The 22,849-nt window shown below is 38.5% G+C and overlaps 3 protein-coding genes across 3 annotated transcripts; 1 reads left to right on the forward strand and 2 right to left on the reverse strand.

The window, feature by feature from the left end:
• Positions 1-154: 154 nt before the first annotated feature.
• cmpk (cytidylate kinase) lies at positions 155-3,349 on the reverse strand. Its single transcript, XM_057333850.1, has 6 exons — positions 3,081-3,349; positions 2,204-2,350; positions 1,718-1,870; positions 1,484-1,560; positions 1,211-1,307; positions 155-1,009 (listed from the first exon to the last, which is right to left on the reverse strand). Exons 1-6 carry the CDS (start codon positions 3,222-3,224, stop codon positions 968-970), a joined length of 660 nt encoding a protein of 219 aa, XP_057189833.1. The 5' UTR covers positions 3,225-3,349; the 3' UTR covers positions 155-967.
• Positions 3,350-3,454: 105 nt separating this feature from the next.
• Positions 3,455-8,192, forward strand: fam78ba (family with sequence similarity 78 member Ba). The gene is made up of 2 exons (XM_057333849.1): positions 3,455-4,661; positions 5,684-8,192. The coding sequence occupies exons 1-2, from the start codon at positions 4,327-4,329 to the stop codon at positions 6,204-6,206; spliced, it is 858 nt and encodes a 285-aa protein (XP_057189832.1). The 5' UTR covers positions 3,455-4,326; the 3' UTR covers positions 6,207-8,192.
• A 136-nt stretch (positions 8,193-8,328) lies between these two features.
• On the reverse strand, positions 8,329-20,840 carry slc35a3b (solute carrier family 35 member A3b). The gene is made up of 9 exons (XM_057333843.1): positions 20,476-20,840; positions 17,341-17,552; positions 15,839-16,094; positions 15,071-15,225; positions 14,315-14,437; positions 10,648-10,822; positions 9,491-9,609; positions 9,258-9,391; positions 8,329-8,909 (listed from the first exon to the last, which is right to left on the reverse strand). The coding sequence occupies exons 2-9, from the start codon at positions 17,353-17,355 to the stop codon at positions 8,819-8,821; spliced, it is 1,068 nt and encodes a 355-aa protein (XP_057189826.1). The 5' UTR covers positions 17,356-17,552; positions 20,476-20,840; the 3' UTR covers positions 8,329-8,818.
• Positions 20,841-22,849: the final 2,009 nt, after the last annotated feature.

Genomic DNA, 22,849 nt, shown 5'->3' on the forward strand with positions numbered 1-22,849 from the left:
TGATATATGGGGAATTAAGAAATGCATTTACAGAAAGGTTATTCAAAAACACAAAGTCGTCAATATTTTCATCTTTTTGCATTTTTCTTTTTCTTTAGGGGGTGATGTCATCCTTGATACCTAATATCATGTTTTATGTGATCTGGTGGTATGAAACACTGAACACAGTTTTAATGCAGAAAGGTCATATCAATATGACATGAAGGCAGTTCATTTATAAATGAGTGACCCCAAATATGCTGAAACAATCAAGTAAAAGCACAAGCCCCCACATCTTAAAATGTATCACCTGAGCAGAGACCACAAGTGTCCAGAATACAGTTGTCAAAACATGACAAAAGATTTACAGCTAAATCTCCATTTTCTATTCTTGGGTGGCCTCAGACCCAGTTTAGAATTATTATACAAAACAAACGCTTACATTTTGCCTAATATGATAAAACAACTGTCAACTTACTAAAATTTCCTATTGGTCATTTATAATTGCTCATTTGCATACAGAAAGGTGTCATATATAAAACATAAATGCAGCCACACACAGAACCGAATGGAACATATTTATCTTTTTTATCCCGTTTTATGCACTTGATGGTAATTTTTGCCAAACATTTCTCAAACAGATCTAACACATATGCCAAGTAAGACTGTCTTCAACTTAAGAGTAGGCATGTACTGCTCCTATAGAAGTGCACTGAATGTTTATTGCTGAAACTTATTTGAGTCTACTTAAATATTGTTCCTCCTCAGTGTAATAGAAGTTTAAATCATTGGCTAAACAACATGTTTACCTTTCAACCCTACAAACACATATATATACACACACAACCCCATGTTTAAAAAATCCTATATTACTATTGAATGAGTAAAAATGTATATATTGATACATGTAGAAGGTGGAGCACTGCCAACATCAATAAACAGAATTTAAATAAAAAAATGTCATGGTTTTGGCTGTGGACACGCAGCTTTAACCTTCTTTACCGAAGATTTTCTTTACATCTGCAAACACCTGCAAGAAAGATTAAAGGGAGCTAATGAGTGACACACTGATACAAACTCTGCAACATTGTAAAATGGATGGAGCCAGTCGTAGGTGCTGACTGATAAATACTGTTCTACATCTGTGCTAAAATGATATAATAACTTATTAAGCTTGAATAATTTCTCCATTATTCTCAATTAAATTAAATTAAACTAAAAACAGTCTTACCTCATCGACCGAGCGTGAGGCATCGATGGTGTGCACCTTCCCCTGCTGCTCATACTGCTTTATAATAGGCCGTGTGGATTGGAGATATGTCTGGATCCTGAACATAAAACACATTCATAATATGTATATAAAAATGCAGCTGAAAGTCAATGCAAATAAAATATATTGCAATAATATACTCTATGTAGGGCAGCGTAAAGGTGAATGTAGGACAAACTTAATTGGGCTGTGGAGTCTATACAGTAATACTGTTATAGCCTGAATGGTAAATACCTTTTCTCTAAACTTTCTCTGTTATCGTCAGTGCGTCCGCTGCTCTTGCCCCGCTCTAAACATCTGTCAATGCACACCTGAAATGCACAACCACCAATGACCAATGTCATTTTGGAATGCTTTAAACTTGGAAAAAATGTATCTTGCTTAGCTTGATTATTTTTGGCAAGTGAATGATGACAGAATTTTCATTTTTAGGTGAACTATTACTTTAATAATAAGACCATTCCTCACCTCGTTGCTGCAATCAAAGAAAAGAACAAATTTAACATTTGCTTTTCCATCCATGACATTGTTCCATCCCCGCAGGTTGTCTTCGTTACGAGGGAAACCGTCGATAAGAAAGCGGAACCTTTTCTCATCTACTTTCATCGTCTCGTCCATTGCCTACCAATAAAAGACATAAACAAACTGAGTGAAAATAACCTTCATTGATTATAAAAACAAATGTCCATAAACTATCATTTTGCAGTTTTTAACACAGCAACCAAACATGAACTACAAAGAGGCTTGGTCATTTTGTCACGATATTGCAGTTATGATTTATGCCCATTATTAGAAAAGCCCTTCAGTCCGAATGCTCTTTGCACTCCGCTCGCTATCAGAAATCAAGTTCATTCACAGTAGTAAATATCTGTCCGTTGAAATGTATTCACAAGCCTACAGTTGAAATATATTCACAAGCCTACAGTTGAGAGCAGGATGGACAGGCATAACCACCTTTTTCAATAAGTTGATGGTGATTTCCACCGGAACGATTTTTCCCTCTTTGATGTAGTTGTCAATGAGCTGACCGAACTTGGACTCCTTGCGGCTGCGTTCCTCTCTCAGGAGGTCTCCGGCAGACAGGTGAGTATAGCTGTAGGTCTATGAAAAAATGAGAGGTAGGCATCACATATCAACATGTGTGAACAGGAATCTGAAGCAGTCAGATAATAACACAAGATAATAACTGAGACGTGTGTGTGTGTATGTTAAAGTCAACTGAAATGGTCTCTTCATAGCAAAGGTTGCCTTGATATTACACTACAAGTCAAAGGTTTGGACACACCTGCTCATTGCTTATTTTTGCTATTCTGTACATTCTCAATATGTAGAGAATTTATTTTGATCTATTTTTCATCCTGTATCCTAAAATCGTATCTTACATTTTACAAACAATACAATGACACTTCAGTTTGAACTTTTTCAGGGAAAGGAACCACACAGACATTCATAAAGCCAGCTTTGTTGTTGCCAAGTTTTGACAGTAGAACACACCCACTGAACACTGGGAAATGTTGAAACAGAAGTCCTGTTCATAACCAGGATACATAAATAGAGCGATTTCCACATCACTCCTGGGGGTTATTGCAAATCAAAGCTCGATTCTAATACAAACGAACTACAGCATTACTGATAATAATAGGGGCACAAAGCGCTTTTGCCTTGTTAAATGTCTTTATAGAGGACACGCGGAAGTGCATGATCCCTGTAAGGTGCGGCAACGCTAAAGCACACTAGCAAGACCATAAACTCGTGCTTTTCTTCATACATTGATATTAAATGAATACGAATTTGTATGAGTGAATCGTTCGACTCGTCGCATCTCTCTTACCTCCACGATTCTCGCGCATTGTGTCCCTTTCCCCGCGCCAGGCCCGCCCAAAACAAACACAACCTGCGGCTTCACCATCGCACTGATCCTGTGCACAACGCGTGGAAGTTTCTCCGAAAGCCTGTGCAGCAATCCGACAATCATAAACAGCTCGAGATAAGAAAGAGTTTCACTCAATGAACAACCAACGACCCTTGGGAGTCAGATACAGTACGGGTTGAATGACCGGTTGATCCGTGTCTAGGAAGTGTGCCGACAGCTCCCACTTCCGTCGTACACGTGTACGGCCAATCAGAGAGCAGACGAGACGACGGCGTCACTCAAACCACGCCCACAACTGGGAGCTCTCGTCGGAGCGCGCATCCCCCAGCTCGGGTTCGCGCACTAGCATCAGCACCTCGCTGCAACTGAACAGCGACCATATAAAGCACATGTCTGCGTTGAGATGTTGTGCTGCCTTTTATTGGGAAAATATATTTTTTAAAACCACACTGCATGTGCGCGAGGATTTTGTGTTTTACGCTTATTAGCGTCATCTTTGTGTTCTCCAAACCTCTGACGTGCCCAGGGTTTCCTCGCTAAGGGATGGCAACACACAAAGGAAATACACAAAATTAGCCACAAAATGATGCCCGTGAGGGGCACTGCTTTTTAAAAGCTGCACGAGCGACATAAAGTTTGCATTGTAAACCGCAAATCGTTCCAACTGTATGTCGCTTTACCGACCGGGCGCATATTTTCGAAAGAAGCCGCATCAACAAAATGTTGGGTAGGTCGTTCACCTGGAGTAAACATAACCGACATACACTCTTCATGCAGCACCGACTCCCTCAGCACTGACATGCCCGCGCCCAGCAGAAAACCCGGGATCAAAGGGCTCAGAGATACAGCCGGACGCGTGAATTGGAAGGAGGAAGGGAAGCAGGCTCGCACCGGGTGTCCGATTCGGTGGAGGCCGGATCACATCTGCTGGGGACGAGCATCAAGGGCAGTGCGGCACTCCGGCGCTTCAGGAACAGGCGAAACGGATCATCGATACACCCTTCATTTCAAAACACCTCCGGGGTTCTGCTTCAGCTCTTCGTTTGTCTCAAAGATGCACCGAAACCACACTCTACCACTGGAGCTTTAATTACAACATGTGTTTTATATCAGACATTATTTTTTTACTTTAATGCAGAGGATATTTTGAGCACGAAATGAAGACGAGGATCTGACAACATTTCAGGGGTCGTTAAAAGGGCCAATGCATATATTGCTCAAATACATCCTCATTTTTCCGTCGCTGGCCACATTGACACCCCTAATAAGCAGGACCATGGGTTGCATTCAGAGCATCGCCTGCAAGCCCCGCATCCGACGGGAGAACATAGTGGTCTATGAGGTGTCAGCCTCCATTGACCAATGCCCGACCGTCATTGAAGAGAATTCGCCCATTGTGTTGCGATACAAGACCCCTTACTTCAGAGCATCGGCTGGGATTGTGATGCCCCCCGTTCCCAGAAACGAAACATGGACCGTGGGATGGATTCAGGCGTGCACCCAAATGGAGTTCTTCAATACGTATGGTGATATTGGCATGTGAGTAATCAACGAACCAATCGTGAACCAGTCACGACACTGTTGCTAGAAGGTTTGATGCAGGGTTGATCTTGGTTACGTGAGATGCAGAGTATAGGGATAAATAGCAGGTTTATTGTTTTTATTTGTGTCTGTAGTCCTTTGTGGTGGTAAGATTCAATAAGACAGTATACATATAATTCATGGACCTTGTAGAATCTTACCCTACACTCTGAAAATGCTGGGTTATTTTTAACCCAGTGTTGGGTCAAAGAGGGGTAAACCTAACCGTTGGGTAAGTTAAATCAGAAAATGTTTATATTTTACCCAACAATGGGTTAAAGCAACTCAATATATGTTACTTTATAATCAAACGGATTGGGTTTGTCCATTTTGACCTAATGGGGGGCTGGGTTGAAAAAAATCGAGCATGTTTTAAAGTGAACAATATGAGGTGACCATGGTTTTGCGAAGTAGGACTTGTTCCTGAATCTTTAGATATTCTGTAAACAAAACTGTTTTAACAGTTAACCGGTTAACCATGAACCACCCATAAATTAAGAAAGAATGATAACTTGATAAAAAATGTCCAAGACTTAAAGTTATAGTTCACCCAAAAATGAAAATTCTTCAAAATATCTTCTGTTCATACAGGTTTAAATGACAAGAAGATGAGTAAATGATGACAGAATTTTCATTTTTGGGTGAACTATAACTTGAACCCTAAATGTTGAATGGTTGATCAAAAAGCTGTAGATCCAGGAACAAGTTATAGTTATAAATGACCTATAGTAGACAAAACAATTAAAATGGAAGCAAAGCTTAGAAATAGAAAATTAAAAACAGTTTCATTAATATTTCTTTCACAGCCCAATGTCTTTTAATCCCCGTTTTTGCATATTTGCATGAAGCACTTTGTTCTGAAGAGGGTTCTCTCACCCACCACCCCGTCCCCATTCACTCACCATCTACCTTTTGATGTATTATAGCACATCTGCTCTCGCTTAGTTTTGTCCTCCCTGACCCCTCTCCCTCTTTTCCAGGTCCAGCTGGGAGCTCCCAGAGCTTCGTGAAGGACGGGTAAAGGCGATCAGCGATTCGGATGGCGTCAGTTACCCCTGGTATGGTAATACTACCGAAACAGTGACCCTCTCAGGCCCCACGTCCAAACCCTCCCGGCTAACAGTGAGCATGAACGACAACTTCTACCCTAGCGTGACATGGGCTGTGCCCATCAGCAACAGCAACACCCCCATGCTCACGCACATCACTCGGGACCAGAGCTTCATCACTTGGCTGGTGGCGCTTAATGCAGACACCAAAGAGCGGATCGTTCTTCAAACGGTACGCTGGCGTATGCGGGTGGACATTGAAGTGGACCCGTCCATGCCTCTGGGCTCCCGTGCCAAACTCATGGGCCGGCCGCACCAGGAACAACCGCACATTCTTAGCAACAACGAACCCATACCGCCCAACGCGCTGGGCAGGCCGAATGCCAACGATGCCCAGGTGCTAATGTGGCGGCCCCGGAGAGGACAACCACTGGTTGTTATACCACCAAAATAGTGTTAACAGTGCCTACAGAACAATGACACCTCATATGTTGATGACTGCATGCACTGTTTGGACACAGAAGCGCTGGATTATGGGAAATCACACCCTTTGGATGAAGGTGTCTTGCGGATTGCCGGTTTTTGAATTCGTCAAAGCTAGACCGTCAAATGAGGAATTTTATGTATGCACAATGAACTGCCTTTAAGGATAGCTGCTATGTAATGCATGAACGAGATTGAATGTTATGTCCCATGACACAAAGTGAATCCAGTTGCATAAAAAGTACCAAGAGTGGTCCAGCAGGAAATCTCACACTTGCTTTGTAGGACAACCAGCAAAATTTTTAAAATCCACACATCAGACTTGAAATAACAAATGCTAGCAAATATCTTTTACATGCTTTAAGACAGAAAAAAGACCACAGGGTGCATGAAGAAATTCACCCGCTGAGGTGGAGCGTATGTAATGTTAGTGGATGCAGTGAGACTGTGCAGGTACAACATGTTCATTCAATCAGATTCATCCTGACACAAGGAAGTTGAAGGAAGTTTGTTTATACTCGCACACGTGTCCGTTTGAGTTTACGCAGTGGGTGCTGCACCACAGGCATTCAACAGATTAATCACATGTCATACGCACTCCATCTGTGCCATTCTCCATGTCCTCCCGTCTCTCTGATCTTTCAAGCTGTCTCACTCTCTTCTCACCCACTGAGACTCCTTGGGTAATTATGAAACAGATGAGACTGAGTTTCCATCACAAATGTCAGGATTACTTTGAACCTCTGAAGTCGGTTGTGTTTAGGGCTAAAATGAAAGTTTCTTTTAAATTGGCCGTTGGTGTGACCCATAGTTTGACTTTCAGGACAAAGGTCCATTGCTTACGAAACGTAAATAAAAGCATGTGTCACTAAAATGACATGGAAGTTGAATTCTCAATAATGGAACTACAATCAATGTGCATTCACAAGATATATGAACATTTACATATATACGCATATGTCTGTTGACAGTCAGTTGTTTACAAAGGCCTATGAAAGATAAATGAAAAATCACATTTTCTTTAAAAAAAGACTTGAATCTTTTCCTTTTTGCCCAGTGGAGGAACCTACTGAACAAAACATGGAAACAGTAGAAATGTGTGGCTGTAGCTTACATAAATTCTGAACACCCTGTTTGCCGAATCTAACATTTCCTTAATAGTTTCATTCATTATTTGCATGCTTATAAGTTTGTGAACTGTACTGTTTTATTATATATTGAATTTGACTGGTTTACAAAAGAAAATAATCTATCCAGACTGGACATCAATGGAACTGACGACTAAATCTATCATAGCTTTTCTTTATATCCCTGTCACTTCACTCTCAAAGAAAACACTATGGACTATTTCATTGGAAGGTGATATGCATGCAGTATATCTAAAGCCTGGAACTCTGATCCGGTTGAAGGTAGAATAATCAATCATATGAGGTTCCCCCTCCCCCCTATTATGATAAATTCATCACCTCATCTACCTCTTTCTTGACCTGTTTTCATTTCATCTTCTGTGAAAGCCATATATTCATTTAAATAAAGATATTGTGAAAAAGTATGTTAACCCATTATGTAAAAACTATTGCATGAGCACCAGTACAGACTGTGTGGTTTGAAAAGCAATTATTTCTTGGAACATAACTAGAATGATATGTTAAAAATCGGAGAAATGCCACCCAAAGGGTTTCAAACATATCACAAGTTCTATCGCAGACATAAATCTTACTGTGGTTAAGATTTTGTCATGTTAATACGCTTTCGCACTGCAAAACAAGTCTATGCAATGAAAGACACGGAGTTTACTGTGAAACAGCAGACAGTTTCATAGCATTGCGTTATGGGCAGGGAAAGACACTACAGTTAAGAGGAAAAAGCCTTTTTTGTGCATGCAGATCATTTTTTGCATAACCGAACTGTGATGCAACATACATTTCCGTTGAAACCCCCAGATTACAGAAAAAAGATCTGACAGTTCACTCTAGGACGAATAAAATTCCACTGAGCATCTTGTCTGATCTCTTAAGCACCAATTCAGCATCCCCCACACTAACACCTGACAAAACCACAAAGTCCAGCCATTACTCTTGATGGTTTGATATTCAAAATGTTTTATTTCCGAAAACATGACGCACAGTCGTTTTTGAAATGACTGAGACAAACAATCAAGTAGAACAATCCCTTCTTAATATGCCAGTGTTACAACAACGAACATTATAATAGTGTAACATCTTTCACAGAAACCCTTTCATTTTAAGTAAACAATGATTTTGAATGTCAAATTCAAAAATGTCAAAAAGTTCTCAAATGTCTTCATCTTATTCTGCCACCTGATTGGTCTAAAGCAGTTGCGCTCTTTGACATCGTAACATAACATTCATTAGTCATGTGCAACCTACAGGTTGAAAATATTACAGAACACAGTTGAAGTTTTCAAGTTTCAGATGGATGTTACATTCCATTCTGCACCTGGTTCTTATCCTGCATCCTCAAAGTCTCATATCGTTCTCCTGGACTGCACCTGAAGGACAGCATCTTTGCAGACATTCTTGAGGATCATCTTGGGTTATTCTCTATCTTCTGTTCAGCCTTCTAAACTTTACTGGGATTGGCAACAGTTGCTCTCTCGTAACCATAGAGAAATGTAGCAGCGATGACCAGAACAGTACCCAGGAAGAACACGCTAGGAATTAGTGTAAACATAATGCAAGTAAACATATTGTACATACATACTGTTAGAGACCTCTTTAGCTAATCTAAAAAACAATTTAAAGGGGGAAAGTCAAAACTATTTAAAACAGAAAGTGAGGATTTCAAGTTTGGATTTTAAAATTTGTAAAAAAAAAAAAAAGAAGATCTTAAAGTAATGAATGGGGACATGCAAATTGGTTGATAGTGTAATAAAAAATATGTAAAAATAAATGATATAAAATAAATAATTCATGAGGCACAAAAATGGCACTCTTTCCTGAGAGGTACAATCAATTCATAATTGATACGCTCTGAAACAATTATACAATTGGCACAATACCTAGTAGGGTCAAAATCCTCCAACCACAAATAAGAGATGAGTGTGGACAGAATGATTGAGATGGATGTGGCAAAGCCCTTCAGGATATTGTCTGCATATTTGATGACAGCTGCAATAACCAACCCTCCCAATGCCTATAAGAAGTATGCGGTGCATGTTTATAGATATAGTGACAACAAACACGAACATGCACGATTGTGTGTGTAAGATCTTGTTTTGTGAGTGAAATATACCTGAAGAGCCACCACTGTCCATGTCAGCATGTTGTACCCTTGAAAGAGTCCGTTCACCTGCACTCTTTCACCATCATACACAAACACTCCAACGAGTCCGAAAAAAAGTCCAAACAAACCTGTAAAAAAGCAAACAAGGATGTTAAACTACCTGTAAAGTGAACGAGCAGATGTAAGCACATCCTAGAACCTTGAACAGAAACTTGCAAACAATGACTAACAAACAATCGGTTACGCCTTACAAGTAAAAACTGCACAAAAGAATTCTCTCCTTCAATAGAGTTGGTAAAAGCTAACACTAGTTTTGTCTTGCAGTATAAAAATAGGGTATACAAACAAGGGTAAACACAGGGATTAAAACATTAGATTAGATTACAACACAAAAAAATTGAGCATTTTCCTAGTCCAAAAAATGGTGAATTAAATAAAATATTTTATTTAAACAATAAAAACTAAATAAACGTGTACAGGAAAAATTAGTATGATTAAATTAAATAAAAATATTATAAAATAATTTACATGTTAAAAATCTGACCAGAGCATTAGAAATCATTATAAATTGTACATTTAAATGGTAAAGTAAAAAGACAGTTTTCGAAACTCGTCATTATCAATTTTTAATAATTTTATTCTCTTCCAAAATGCCTGTACCCCTTTGTGAAAATCATTGATGGGTTTTGTCAGGGTTATGTGGGGAAGAACCCAATTGCGAGCAGCAGGGAAGGGGTTAACAAAGATTTTATTAACAAAAACAAAACACCCTCGATGGGGAGAAAACTAAACTAAGAGTATCTACACAAAACAAAGACTTCCCACGTGGGGGCAAACCGTAAGGACAGGATATACAACTAAACTAACTGAAAAAACAATGACACAACATCTTACGGAAGGGTAACAAGGGCAGGGCAAGGTAACTCACAAACGTATAATCCACAGACAAGGCAAGGAAGCAGGACCACGAGCAAACACGGTGACTTTTACAAACAGCTAAGCACAACTAACGAGCACAGGACAATGAACACAAGGGCATAATATAGGGGAAACTAACAAGGGAGGATAACAATGGGCAGGTGTGGGTAATGAGACACAGGAGGAAATGTTTTTGCCATTTCCTGAAAAACGTGAATTTGGACATCTGAGGTTTCAGATGTGCTTACCTAGCTGGATATTACGGACCCAGACACTCTGCTTGGTCTCTTTGAGGATCTTTTCAAAAAACACGCCAGCAAATCCGCTGGAGAAACAGGCCACGAGCACAGCCAGCAGTCCCACTAACTGAGAACCCGCAGTCAGATCTTTCCGCTGACTGTTTGATGCAGCATCAGTTGGCCACTGTCCATTCACGTCAAACAGAAACACAGAGAGAGTCAACACTTCTCTCACAGACAAACACTAAAGGTTCGCTTCTAATGCAATGGCTGTTCCAAAAGGTTTGTAAGTGTCTGCATGTGTACTTCGTAGAGATGATAATCTCTGATAATTCTGTCATGAGAAAAAGGCCCTACCCACAGATAGTGACATCATACACAAAAATTGTGTTAAATAATATCGTGTAATGATTACAGATTGCACAGAAGTGGTGTAACTATACACTCAGCTCACAATTCGGTACATATCTCGATGCTGGGTTCATGATATGATACACATCTCGATATTTTGAACAAAATAAAAAATTCAAATAACATTTATTTTCAAAATATTAACAATTTCAGTAAGTTATTTTGTTGCACACACAACTTAATAAAGAATTTTTACATTTTAAGGCTTAACTGAAATTAGAATTAAGATCAGTGTCAATTTTGGCAGCAAATTTTGATTTAGTTTTAGTCATAGTCTTTTGACTAAAATGCAATTTAGTTTTAGTCATCCCAAATTATCAGAGTTTTAGTCTATTTTTAGTCGACGAAATCTACATTATATTAGTCTACTAAAATCTATCTGGATTAACTCATTTAATTGGTGTAATTAAACTTGGTAAAAAAATTGGTGTCCATACAAAGATTTAACTGTTTTGACATAATTTACTTTACCTTGGAATTAAATTAAACCAGGTCATTACCTTTATTTTTCATAAAAGTTCAGTAACTACTGGATATGCATTGTTGTAACGCAGAGAATATTAGACCATGAACGACATGTAGCAGTTCATTCAGTCTCATTTTGACTCAATTGACTCGTTCGTTCAGTGAAGGGCGTGTTCATTCAGTACATTCAACCAATGAAACGCTCTGACAGAGCTCACGCTCAAGCGCTATTGGCTCGTGTCTCTTTGAAGCTGCGCTGTCTCTGCTTGAGACAGTAATGAATGAGAAAAATCTTTCAAAAAGATATATTACATGAACTGTATTACATTTCTTTAATCATGTAGATCACATACTTGTTTTTTAGCATGTCATTCCATATTTTAATATACAGTACAGTACTCACTTCATCACTTCTCTGATCGGAACAGCGCTGGTTTCTTTTGGCTTACTTTATGTTGAATATCACGTTATGCAGCAGCTCACGTTAGCGGATAAATGAACATTGGCATTTAAAAACGGTTGTGCTCCCTTTGTAATGAGCTTCGGGGTGACTCGCCTGCAGTCACGCTTCAAGTTTGCTGTGTTTTAACGGCGATTGTGAAGGAAAATATGACGCTTTGTAAACCACTTGGAGACACAGATTGTGTCTTGTGCTTCTCTCTCTACCGCATGTGTGAGATAAGCACACGTGACGCGCTGGCGCAGAGTAGGTAGCGTCTTGACCGCTGAACGAATAGAATTAAACATATCGTAAAATATCCCCATCTCTCTACGATGCGCATCGTGTCATTTTTGCATCGCGAAATATCGTAATACTAAGCAAGTATCGTTACACCCCTACACAGAACTAATTTTATAGATGTTACAAGGTGTGACCTGTAAGGGGCAGTTAACAACCGTCTTTTACGCAAATGAAAGTTGCGGGCTTGAATTTGTTTATGCTTTACGGCAGGGCTAGTCAACTGGCGGCCCGTCAATCATCTTTACCTGGCCCGCCTTAACATTTCAAATAAGTGGAGAGACTTTAAGAAAGGTGTGCTTTAAATGCACATCCTCTTTAGTCCAAGTCCAAAACGCTGCTACATTCAATACGAAAGTAATTCCCGCGGCTCATAATGATTTACGTCTTATAAAGCGATTTGATCGGTCAGTCCAAGAATCTTAATGTTATTTACAAGGTTATAATCAGCAATGCTTTGCACAGCCACAGGCAATCGGTTTGCGCACGCGATAGGTCGTGTTCTAAAACGCGTTTTGTGCCCTTGAAAGTAGGCTAACTGTAGGAAGGGTACACCACGTGTACGGTTGTCTCAGATAAGGGGAAAACGGTGTTGTTTTTATTACTGCATTCATTACGTATACCGGCTATATTTACGAAAAACAGCTGTTAATCTCCCCCAGAACTCGCACTATACAAAGGCTCTGCCCTATAAGTGCGTGGGGCACATGAATGCGATTGGAATTCACCCGAAGATGTGATGATAGCGTTCAGTTTCTTGCACAGTTCAATTGACTCGCTTTATAAAACGCTAATTTACAAGGGGCAGGGATTACTTTTGTGTTGAATGTATTTGCGTTTTTTATTTTTAATGATTTAACTTTAATTCAACCAAATATCTTCATAAATATCTTCTTGAAAAAACAATGCCACCCACATCTTGGATGTACTGGAGGACTGTGGGTGAGTAAATTAGTAGCAATTTTTGGGTAAAGTAACGCATTAAGGAATATAAAATAGCCTACAATTAAAAAGACAATATCCCTTTTAATTTAATATCATGAAAAGGCACAAATACTGGATCAAAAATTTGTGTGCATGTTTTAATATATGGCCTATAAGTAACAGCAACAAAAACAGTATAAAAGGAACAAAACAAATAACAGAAATACAAAATAACAGAAGAAATGAGGATATAATAAAAAACTGGCCCGCATCCTATTTATACTTTTGGAATCTGGCCCTCAAAGAAAAGTAGTTGAAGACCCCTGGTTTATGGTATAAAGATAACTCATGAATCACATTTTATAGGATTTAACGATGGCTATTAGGGAAGACTTCAGTGGTTGGACATCATGGAAGATTTGATCTGCTCACTGTTGAGTCAATCTTGTTGTTTTTGCCTACAGGTTAGGCGGCGTTTATACTAGTGCATTTTCCTTTAAAAATGCATAACTCTTGCTACGGTTACACCTGGCATTTACACTATACTCCAGAGTTTTCGACCCCCGAAAAACAGAGACTTTTGGAAACGCTGCAGACTTTAGAATACGTGACGTATTGTGGTTGCCCACATTCGTTTGCTTCCCTGATTCAATAAGCCTGAAGGCGACAATGACCAGCCTTGCAAGGACTGTGTAAACAACAGGCTTGTTTGACTTCAATCTACGAAGCGTACACAGATCGACACGGTAACATGAATGGTCATGTGACATGCGTTTTCGGTAGTATAGTGTAAACGCAGATTTTTTCAGATGTTTTCGTACGACAACGGGCACCTTAGTTTCCAGTTGTTAAAGCAGCTTGCTTTCAAGTATCTACATGTTGATCTCTTTTGACACAGTTCAGTCTTGGACAAAAATCAACAATTCTGTTAATGCATGCAAGTATTAATGCATGCAAGTATTAATGCACGCAAGTATTATTGCATGCAAGTATTAAGGCAACTTAATTCATTTGATATAATCAATATCTGCTTTGATTAAAAAAGCAGACACAAAGACAAATGCAACTACAGTTTAAAGCTGCTTTTACAGCAAAATAAAACATGAAAAAAAAATGTTTGTGTGTTTGTGTGCTTACCTGGACAAGCGCAATGCCAGTCATCAGAATGACAAGTGAGAGCCACTGATAAATTCCAAGTCTTTTACCCAGCATTGAGACTGAGAACAGAGCTGTGGTGAGAATTTTGAGCTGATATGTAACCTAAGAAACCCACAGAAATGTAAACGAGGCAAGAAAACCACAAGGAACAATCAATCATAAATCTTTAGTAAGATGACAGAAAGAATCACACTTTGCTTTGAATATTTACTTATATTATAAAATATATAAAAATATTTTAGCCTTTTTTTGCACCAATAAGCATAGCATTCCTATGAATTTCTCAGAAATGTGTTTGATTTTATTCATACTTCCTTAAAAAAACTTTGCTAAACAATTGCTCGGTTTATTACTCAGTTTAAGAATGTGAAGCTGATGTCACGCCCTATGTTGCGGTGGCACCGGCCATCTCGGGAGGATAATACTCCACTGCTATTATTGTTTTGATATGTACCATTACTTGTTTTGTTTGATATATGGAGAAATCGAAAGTGAAAGAACCATGGGCTTTTCCTGAACGACTCTGCGTAATGCTATTGCAGTTTTTTAACACAGCAAGACCTACCATAGTTTTATTTCCTAAACAAACAAGAAAAACAAAACACTGCATTGAACGCATTAGCAGCCATTCTCCCAATATGGCGCAACATTCAACGCGGCGTGACGTCGATTAACAAGCTCTATATATATATTTTTTTTTTTTTTTTTTTTTTTTATGAATCAGTGCTTTTTTACCTGGTAAGTAGCCGCATCTAGATTGGACAGAGCCACATAAAGTAGGTTGTTCTGCAGGGTGTAGATGCCAGATGGAATGGCCAACTTCAGCGTCAACAGAGGCTTGTTGATTATTTCTTCTTTCAGCACACGGTTCAGACCACGAACACTACAACCTAAGCCAAATACAGCACGGCATGTAAGAATGATGGCAGTGTGCTAATGGAAGCAGTCAAAATCTATTCTGCTGCTCTGAGCTCACCTCAATGTTTAGTAAATTATAAAACAGTAGTAGAGAAAAGGCCATTTAAAAATGTATTATTCAACTGAGAAGGAATACTTATATATAAGAAATATATACAGTATCTTGAGCTCTCTATTGATAGTATCTATGCTGGCATAAAAATGTGTCAATGTGTACCTCATATTTTTGTAAACACATTTCTGGTGAACTACGTTTGATTTTCCAGTGTAATGTTGTCTAAAGCATACTTTTCTAATGCAGGTAGAAGGAACTGTTTACGTGTTCTAACCTCCTCCCTGTAGATCATGTGAAAGTTACAGGTTTTACAGGCTTTCAACAAGGATGCAGCTCTGCACAACTTTGATGTTACTTTTTTGCAATACATCGACTGAAGAATGTAACATTAAAATCAGATTACAGCACACTTTTGATTACATGTGTTTGTGCAGATCAACTTCAGTGTGTTAGCTCAATGATATTAGATAAAATTTGGTTAAACATTGTTTTATACATGTTTCAGTGGTGCTAGACTGGTGTTAACTCACTGTGGTCTCTGAAGACAAGCAGCATGCATGTAACAATCTTAAGAACTTCAGCACACACCACAGCAGAAGACGGCAGGTATCGCGGACCCTCGGACTGCAGCATCCGGGAGTAACGCATGGTTAGCACCAGGGAGGTGGTCTGCAGTACCAGCACCCCCAAAGACGCATACTTCAGACATGCGGAGGCTGACCTAGATATACTGGACACCTCAACTGGTACAGGGACAGCAGCCAGGGACAAGGGTCCCTGTTTAGTCTGAGAGAGAGAGAGAGCAACCAGCAAATGGTTTTGTGCTTGATTTACTATCATTTAAAATATAAATGAAAAGCCATATAAATATGAAACCCAGATTACTACACTCCCTATACTTTGCCTTAGGGTCATTCCGTGTCAAATCAACCGAATTTTGAATATTTCCCCGGCTCGAATTTTTTATTTTTTCTATTTTTACAGAGGCAAGATCAACATCTGGAGTGATGTTAAAAAATATGAAATGCCACAGGTGAATAATATTAAGTAATCAATTAATATGTAGAGGGAGGTAACAATGACAATTTTCACCTGAAATTTGGAGCCATATTAGAGGGGGTAAAAATGACATGAGAAATATGCCAGCATCATTATTTTTTTATTATTATTATTTTTATCTGTTAGTAAATCTGTTAATTTTAAGAATCCTTGATGCATTTTATGCCAATGGTGACAGCTCAAAAATGAAGAAAGGGCATTTTTGTGTTCTTTTTACAAAATATGCATGCCTCTAACTCCAGAACATTTTTACATTTTTAAAGCCCTAAAAGGTGCAGTCCTAGAGATATGAGGATCTAAATGTGGCTTCATGAGAAAACTGCTAAAATGCACACATTTTCAGTCATCAAAAACCAAATGTGGGTCATTTTTCAAAAATCTGGTATTTCATTTCTTTTAAAGAGGAACGTCTAAAGAACAAATAGTGTTGAATCTAGAAATGTATATTTTTTCTTTCTTTTAAAACAACTGCGTTGAACATATCAATTTTAACAACATCTTAGTACAGAACTACTGAAATTGCTAAGCGACTACTGAAGTTGAGGCACATTAACTTGGTCTCAATAGTTTCCAAAGGAAAATACTGTCTCAGATAAATTAGCAAGAAAGGATTTTTTAGCCATTTTGGAATGACTAAGAGTTTAAATATGCAGTATAATAGCTAAGTCTATTCCCTTTTTAGGGCTAATACTAATGTACAGTATCTCTATTACAGTTTACATGCCGCCAAACCATTAGAGCATTAGACATTGCTAAAAGATAATGGCCATGTTTGATTATCAACACCTCAAGGGAAACAAGAAATGCTTCAATCACGGCCCTTTAAAAAATACAAATCTGGCCTTCAACATGAGAAAATATCATAATCTTCAGCACTGATGTTCATATACTCTGCCATCATCATGCATTCAAACACATTTCCTCATAAATTCCCCAACTTTGAAAGTTTCACAGATGAATAATCCTCACTCACCGCTGTAAAATTCATCAGGGTTATGTCATTTCTCCGTGTGCCAGATGCAATCTGTCCTTTAGACCGGTTATACTGTAAAAGTTCTCATTTCAGTATCAGTTGACAGACTGAAACACTCATAATCCTTCAGTAAAGAGACTCCACCATAAGCCCCTCCCACTGACACACAGCCGGATGGCAGGAGGATGTTTTGTGGTTTTGAAATCCTGTCACTGTAAAAAAAGAAATAGTTGAGAAAATGTGAAATGAATGAAGGGAAGCTGATGCAGTAAGGATTTGATTGTGTAGCCAACTTAAATTTGTTTGTTCCTAATAGGTTAATCAAGCAGTTTGTGTTGAATGCACTTTACTCACTGTAACACAACTATGTCATACACTTTGACCTTAATACTGAACAAGCAAACCTCAAACGTAGTGACAATCAACATTTAAAAACGTCATTAAAAAAAGAACTATATCCAACAATCTTCAAGTTACTTTACCTTTGTTGGGACAACGATTTAAAGTTTTATTTTTTACATTGTACTATCAAGCAATACAGTCTTTGCAAAGAAACACGCTATTTACACACTACTAATGAAACTATGATTATGAAAACAGTGGCTGGCAGGTCAGTGAAAAAGGAGTTCTGCAAACAAGGAAGGTCTGGGTGTGATTCAGTATGTTGCGTGCCGAGTGGCCAGAGGTGGGGTGTAGTGTACACTTTTGAGAGCACACAGGTTGCCTTATGCAGCACTGAGGTGGTGGTGGTGGAGGGGTGTGTGAACTACACAATTGTCCTCTGTGTAGAAGAAACCTCAACAGATCCTGTCCATCAAGATGGCACCCCACCCCTCGACCATCTGAATTCAGGCCTTGTTCTTCCATAACACCACATTATGTTTAACCAATCAAAACTCTTGTAGTGTAGCTTAAAGCGATATTTCGCAGGCAAAATTGATTTTCCCCATGTTTTACTCACCCTTTAGGCATCCTTCCTGACTGAATATGACTTTCTTCTTGAAGAATAATGCAGTCGGAGTTATAATATCACGTCATGAGTTCGCCTCGCATATAAAACTAAAAGATAGGGGACAGATATTATGCATAGTTAGCATGCTTTCCTGGGGAGAAGGCTCTGAGCTCGGTGGTTCCTCTGAACTTGGGGAGAGGGCCCCGGACTCAGGTTATCTGATTGGTGAGATTGGTCCTGGCAAACCAGCCGGGTTAGTTAGCTGCACGTGCTCCTCCCGATCTTTGTAAAATAAAAGATCTTGTATCATTTTTCTTCCAAGCGGTAGAATGGGAGCGAATGGGGGACAATTTTTTGAAGCTCCAAAAAGTGGACCCATTGATGAAAGAACGGCTCGACACGGCTCTGTGGTCTTAACATGGGTCTTCTGAAGTGAACCGATGCGTTTGTTTAAGAGAAATATCCATATTGAGAGCGCTATTAATGTAAATGTATAGCTTCCGTTATTCCTATATGAACCTGAGGCTCGTTTTGGAGCTTAAAAAAATTGCCCCCCATTCCCTCCCATTTTACCGCTTTGAAGAAAAATGATATGTGGAATTATAACTCCGACTGCATTATTCTTCAAGAAGAAAGTCATATTCAGTCAGGATGCCTTGAGGGTGAGTAAAACATGGGGAAATTTTGTTTTGCCTGTGAAATATCGCTTTAACACCGTGTCTACACCGGACGCGGCGCGATGCAGATTAGAAATGTGACAGATGTCCATAATGGAGTTTGCTTTAAGAAGGTCTAGCCCTCTGCACTTTGTTTTCCGTTGATTTGAAAGGAAGTCCAGCATCGCGCTCTCGAGGTGGAATAGTGATATTGACTGGAGCCTACACACAAGCGTACGAGCATATACAGACCACCAAACATACAGTTTTGCTGTTGTGAGTGACATAGGACAGATGTCGTCAGCTGCAGGAAAAATTTATTTATACTTGTTTTTTAAGCCCAAACATTGTGACTCCATTTGCATGAAAAACTTATACAAAAAACTTTAACAAAACTTATAAAAGCTTCCTGATTTGAAAATGATTTTGTTTACATATTTTGTAATGGCCATTTGATTTTTTTATTATAAACTTCTTCCCCCTGGATATTGTTGTTCTTTGGTGTTGTTTTGTTCATCTTGTTAACTGTTGCAGTGATCCAAGCTCAGAAAAATGTGAGAATTGTGCCCAATAGCTGCAATCCTGCACTCACATTCTTGACTTTCTCAAACAGCTGCATGAGAATGTTCCCTGAAAAGTTTGAAACCGGAAAAACTGCATTATCCATTAACAAAGCTACCAGAAGAACTTCTGTTAGTCTGGTCTGTCTGGTCAGCCTTGCTGAAATATCAGTCTGTTAGTTATGCATTCACTGCCAGCCACTCTCTGTTGAAACATGGAAATTGTTCAGTTCATCGGCGCATGTCCCAACTGGTTTGGCTGCATGACTAATCAGATTTTTGTACTTAAATGAAAACTAAACAGGATACTGATTCCAACAGCAGGAACCTGAAAGTTTTATGATGTTCTAAACATTTTTTATGACTTTCACATTAACCTGAAGTCTGCAGCACGTTATAGAACAGGCCAGTTTGTTTACACTGGGTGTATGTGAATGAATGAACAAATATTTCATTCACTCTCTATCTATGCTATCAGCAAACCAATGGAGGGCATTGCTGATGTATGTCAGATACTATAAGTTACATTAAGTATTTTTCTAACCTTGTAAAACTTCTATCAAGCATAATGCATGTGTTGAGTAAGGTGGTGCAATTTCATTTGCACTTCAGAATAAATACTGTAAACTCCCTCGTGCATACTTTTATACAGAACACTACACCTCCTAAATTGCATTTTAAGTAAGGTGTCAAACAGGATGCAGACTTGCAATTAACATAACATTTGTGCGAAACAACATGTATTGTGAAACACGCTATAAAAATGAGTAGCATCTCCTAAAGTCTCCACACCCCCTTAATTATTTCCACGTTCAGAAACGACATCAGGCCCCGCATATAGTCACTTTTATATCCTCATGTATGACCCCAGTCGTAGTTAATTTATCACATCGTTAATTACAGAGAAGCCATTACCATTATTTAACATTACAGGTGAATGTATTGAATGTATTAGATTGTACCATACCGGACGGTGGCACGAGCGAGACTTAACGAATCGATGCTGGCTGGCACCCTGTCTGATGCATGGCTTCTTACAATATAACATGATCTCTTCCTGAGTCTCTCTCACTGTACACGCGAAAGAATAGATTCCACTCATGTTTCTGGTTGTGCCAGTTTCTCTAAAACTTTTCTTATGGAGGGGGTAAATCGCTTACAGTGACATCTACCGAGTACAGATAGTGTTCGCGTTTTAACACAATATAAAAGAGAACCGACGGCGATTACTATTGAGATGCTACTCAAAGCACGCGTTACCATGTAACTTAACGTTATGCATTTGCCAGACGCTTTTTCTTAAAATGAACGGCAGTTAATTTAAAGTATAACCAACGTATCTTCAGTATACTCTTTGGGTATTAAAACCACGACATTGACGTTGTTAGCGCCACGCTTTTATCAGATGTGCTGAAAATTTATGGGATACCTTTTGTGCCAATAAAAATGAACGCAAACTTTTAAAAAACGAACAAAAATATACAATGAGAAAGAAAGAAAAAAACACTTTGATAATGAAAACAATAAACTCAATTGCAAGAATGTGACATTATTTTCAAATAAACTGCTATTTTTCTTAACAATTTTCTAAGTTTCGTTTTTGCAAATAATAGTTTTGAATTCGCTGCTAGATTTTTCATTTGCGCTTTCCGAGTTTTCGTTTACGCTTCTCAATTTTTCGTTCGCCTTTCTGGCACAAACTCACGTGTGGGCGGGACTTGTGGCCACTTTATTCTCATTGGTTAGTGAGATTTGGATTGACAGCTCCCTGACCAGGAAGACGACACTGAAAACAGTGCAGCGGATTAGAGAGCAATCTGTTTGCGGTTTTCTGTATTGTATTGTTTTAGTGTTTGTACTTAAATTACTTTCTTATTTTGTTAGTATATTAGCAGGGTTGCCAACTTTCACGCACTTAAAAGTGGGACACGCTTCCAGGCTCTATCACGCCGTAACAACAAGCCAACGTCGAGTAAAGACAGGATAGCTAGCCATATTCACATGCAACTTTACATGGGTTTAGAGGCCGTCTAAACAGCAGTCTATAATTTATAATTACAATGATACCAGGAAAACGAGATGCCTAGTGAGTTTTGAGGAGATATACAATAAAGTGTTATGCTTCAAGTTCATATTTCTAATTTATAGATTATAATCGTGGTGGCATTTTATGTATCGTTTCTATCTTTAAATGTTTGTTTATAGTTTAAGAAGTCTCTCTTCTGCTTTTCTTTAACCTGTTTTATGTAGGTGTGTAAATACATAATGAAATTGTTGTTTGCAAGAGACAGACTAAATGAATAAAACATTCTAAAGGCCTCTAGTTGTGTCACCTTATGAATTTATTTTGTTGTAGCGTTTAAAAAACATAAATGTCATTTGAATGTATTGGTAGTGTTTTATGAGGTGTACTTTCTGTGAATGTAAAGAAAGGGGTGTAATACTGTACATTCACCATGAGTTTAAAAAGAAAGATACAGTACTTGACTTATACGTGGACTTAATTCTTTAAAAGGAGACTGTATGCAAGAGCGACATCGTCATCCTCCTCCTCAGCTGGACACAAGTCACCCTCAGGTACATTTATGTAACCGAGATAATAAAATCGCTAAAAGTTTCTCTGTACAGTAACTATGCAGCAATGTTTTCATTTAGCACGTTAATTTCTCACAATCCAATAATCTGTAACGTGTCTTTATTGGATGTTATAATGCAAGTTGTTCGTTCCTTTTTAAGAAAATTATCTTAATAGGCCATAAAATAATACCTGACAAAAAAATATAAAGCACACAATGAACGCGCTTAGTAAAGACAGAATTGCTACTGTACAGGAATAGAACTTTTAGTGATTTTCTTTATTATCTGAATTACATTCATTTACCTGAGGATGAGGAGGACGCTTGGATCCACACCGCGCGTGATTTACCAACTTCAAATACCAATTTCTAATATACTAACTAAATAAGAATGTAGTTTTAAGTACAAACAATAAAGATAACAGCATGCAGATCGTTCTCTAAGATTCGTTGCACTGTACTGTCTTCAGTATCGACTTCCTTGTCAGGGAGCTATCAATCAAAAACTCACTAGCCAATCTGCGTAAAGCGGCCATAAGTCCTGCCCACACGTGAGTTTGTGCCAGAAAGGCGAACGAAAAATTGAGAAGCGTAAACGAAAACTCGTAAAGCGCAAATTAAAAATCTAGCGGCGAATTCAAAACTATTATTTGCAAAAACGAAACTTAGAAAATTGTTAAGAAAAATAGCAGTTTATTTGAAAATCAAGTCACATTCTTGCAATTGAGTTTATTGTTTTCATTATCAAAGTGTTTTTTTTTTCTT

The sequence above is a fragment of the Triplophysa rosa genome, linkage group LG5, assembly GCF_024868665.1.
Source record: "Triplophysa rosa linkage group LG5, Trosa_1v2, whole genome shotgun sequence".
In the NCBI taxonomy this organism is placed as follows: Eukaryota; Metazoa; Chordata; class Actinopteri; order Cypriniformes; family Nemacheilidae; genus Triplophysa; species Triplophysa rosa.

Coding starts and splice junctions, on each gene's coding strand:
- fam78ba (XM_057333849.1), top strand. CDS start 4,327: ATGCATATATTGCTCAAATACATCCTCATTTTTCCGTCGCTGGCCACA. Junction 4,662..5,683: donor ACGTATGGTGATATTGGCAT/GTGAGTAATCAA, acceptor CCTCTTTTCCAG/GTCCAGCTGGGAGCTCCCAG.
- slc35a3b (XM_057333843.1), bottom strand. Junction 14,438..15,070: donor TAGATGCGGCTACTTACCAG/GTAAAAAAGCAC, acceptor TGGGTTTCTTAG/GTTACATATCAGCTCAAAAT. Junction 10,823..14,314: donor CTGGCATTGCGCTTGTCCAG/GTAAGCACACAA, acceptor GTGAATGGACAG/TGGCCAACTGATGCTGCATC.
- cmpk (XM_057333850.1), bottom strand. CDS start 3,224: ATGATTGTCGGATTGCTGCACAGGCTTTCGGAGAAACTTCCACGCGTT. Junction 1,871..2,203: donor CCATCAACTTATTGAAAAAG/GTGGTTATGCCT, acceptor TTTTATTGGTAG/GCAATGGACGAGACGATGAA. Junction 1,308..1,483: donor AGAGAAAGTTTAGAGAAAAG/GTATTTACCATT, acceptor TTTTATGTTCAG/GATCCAGACATATCTCCAAT.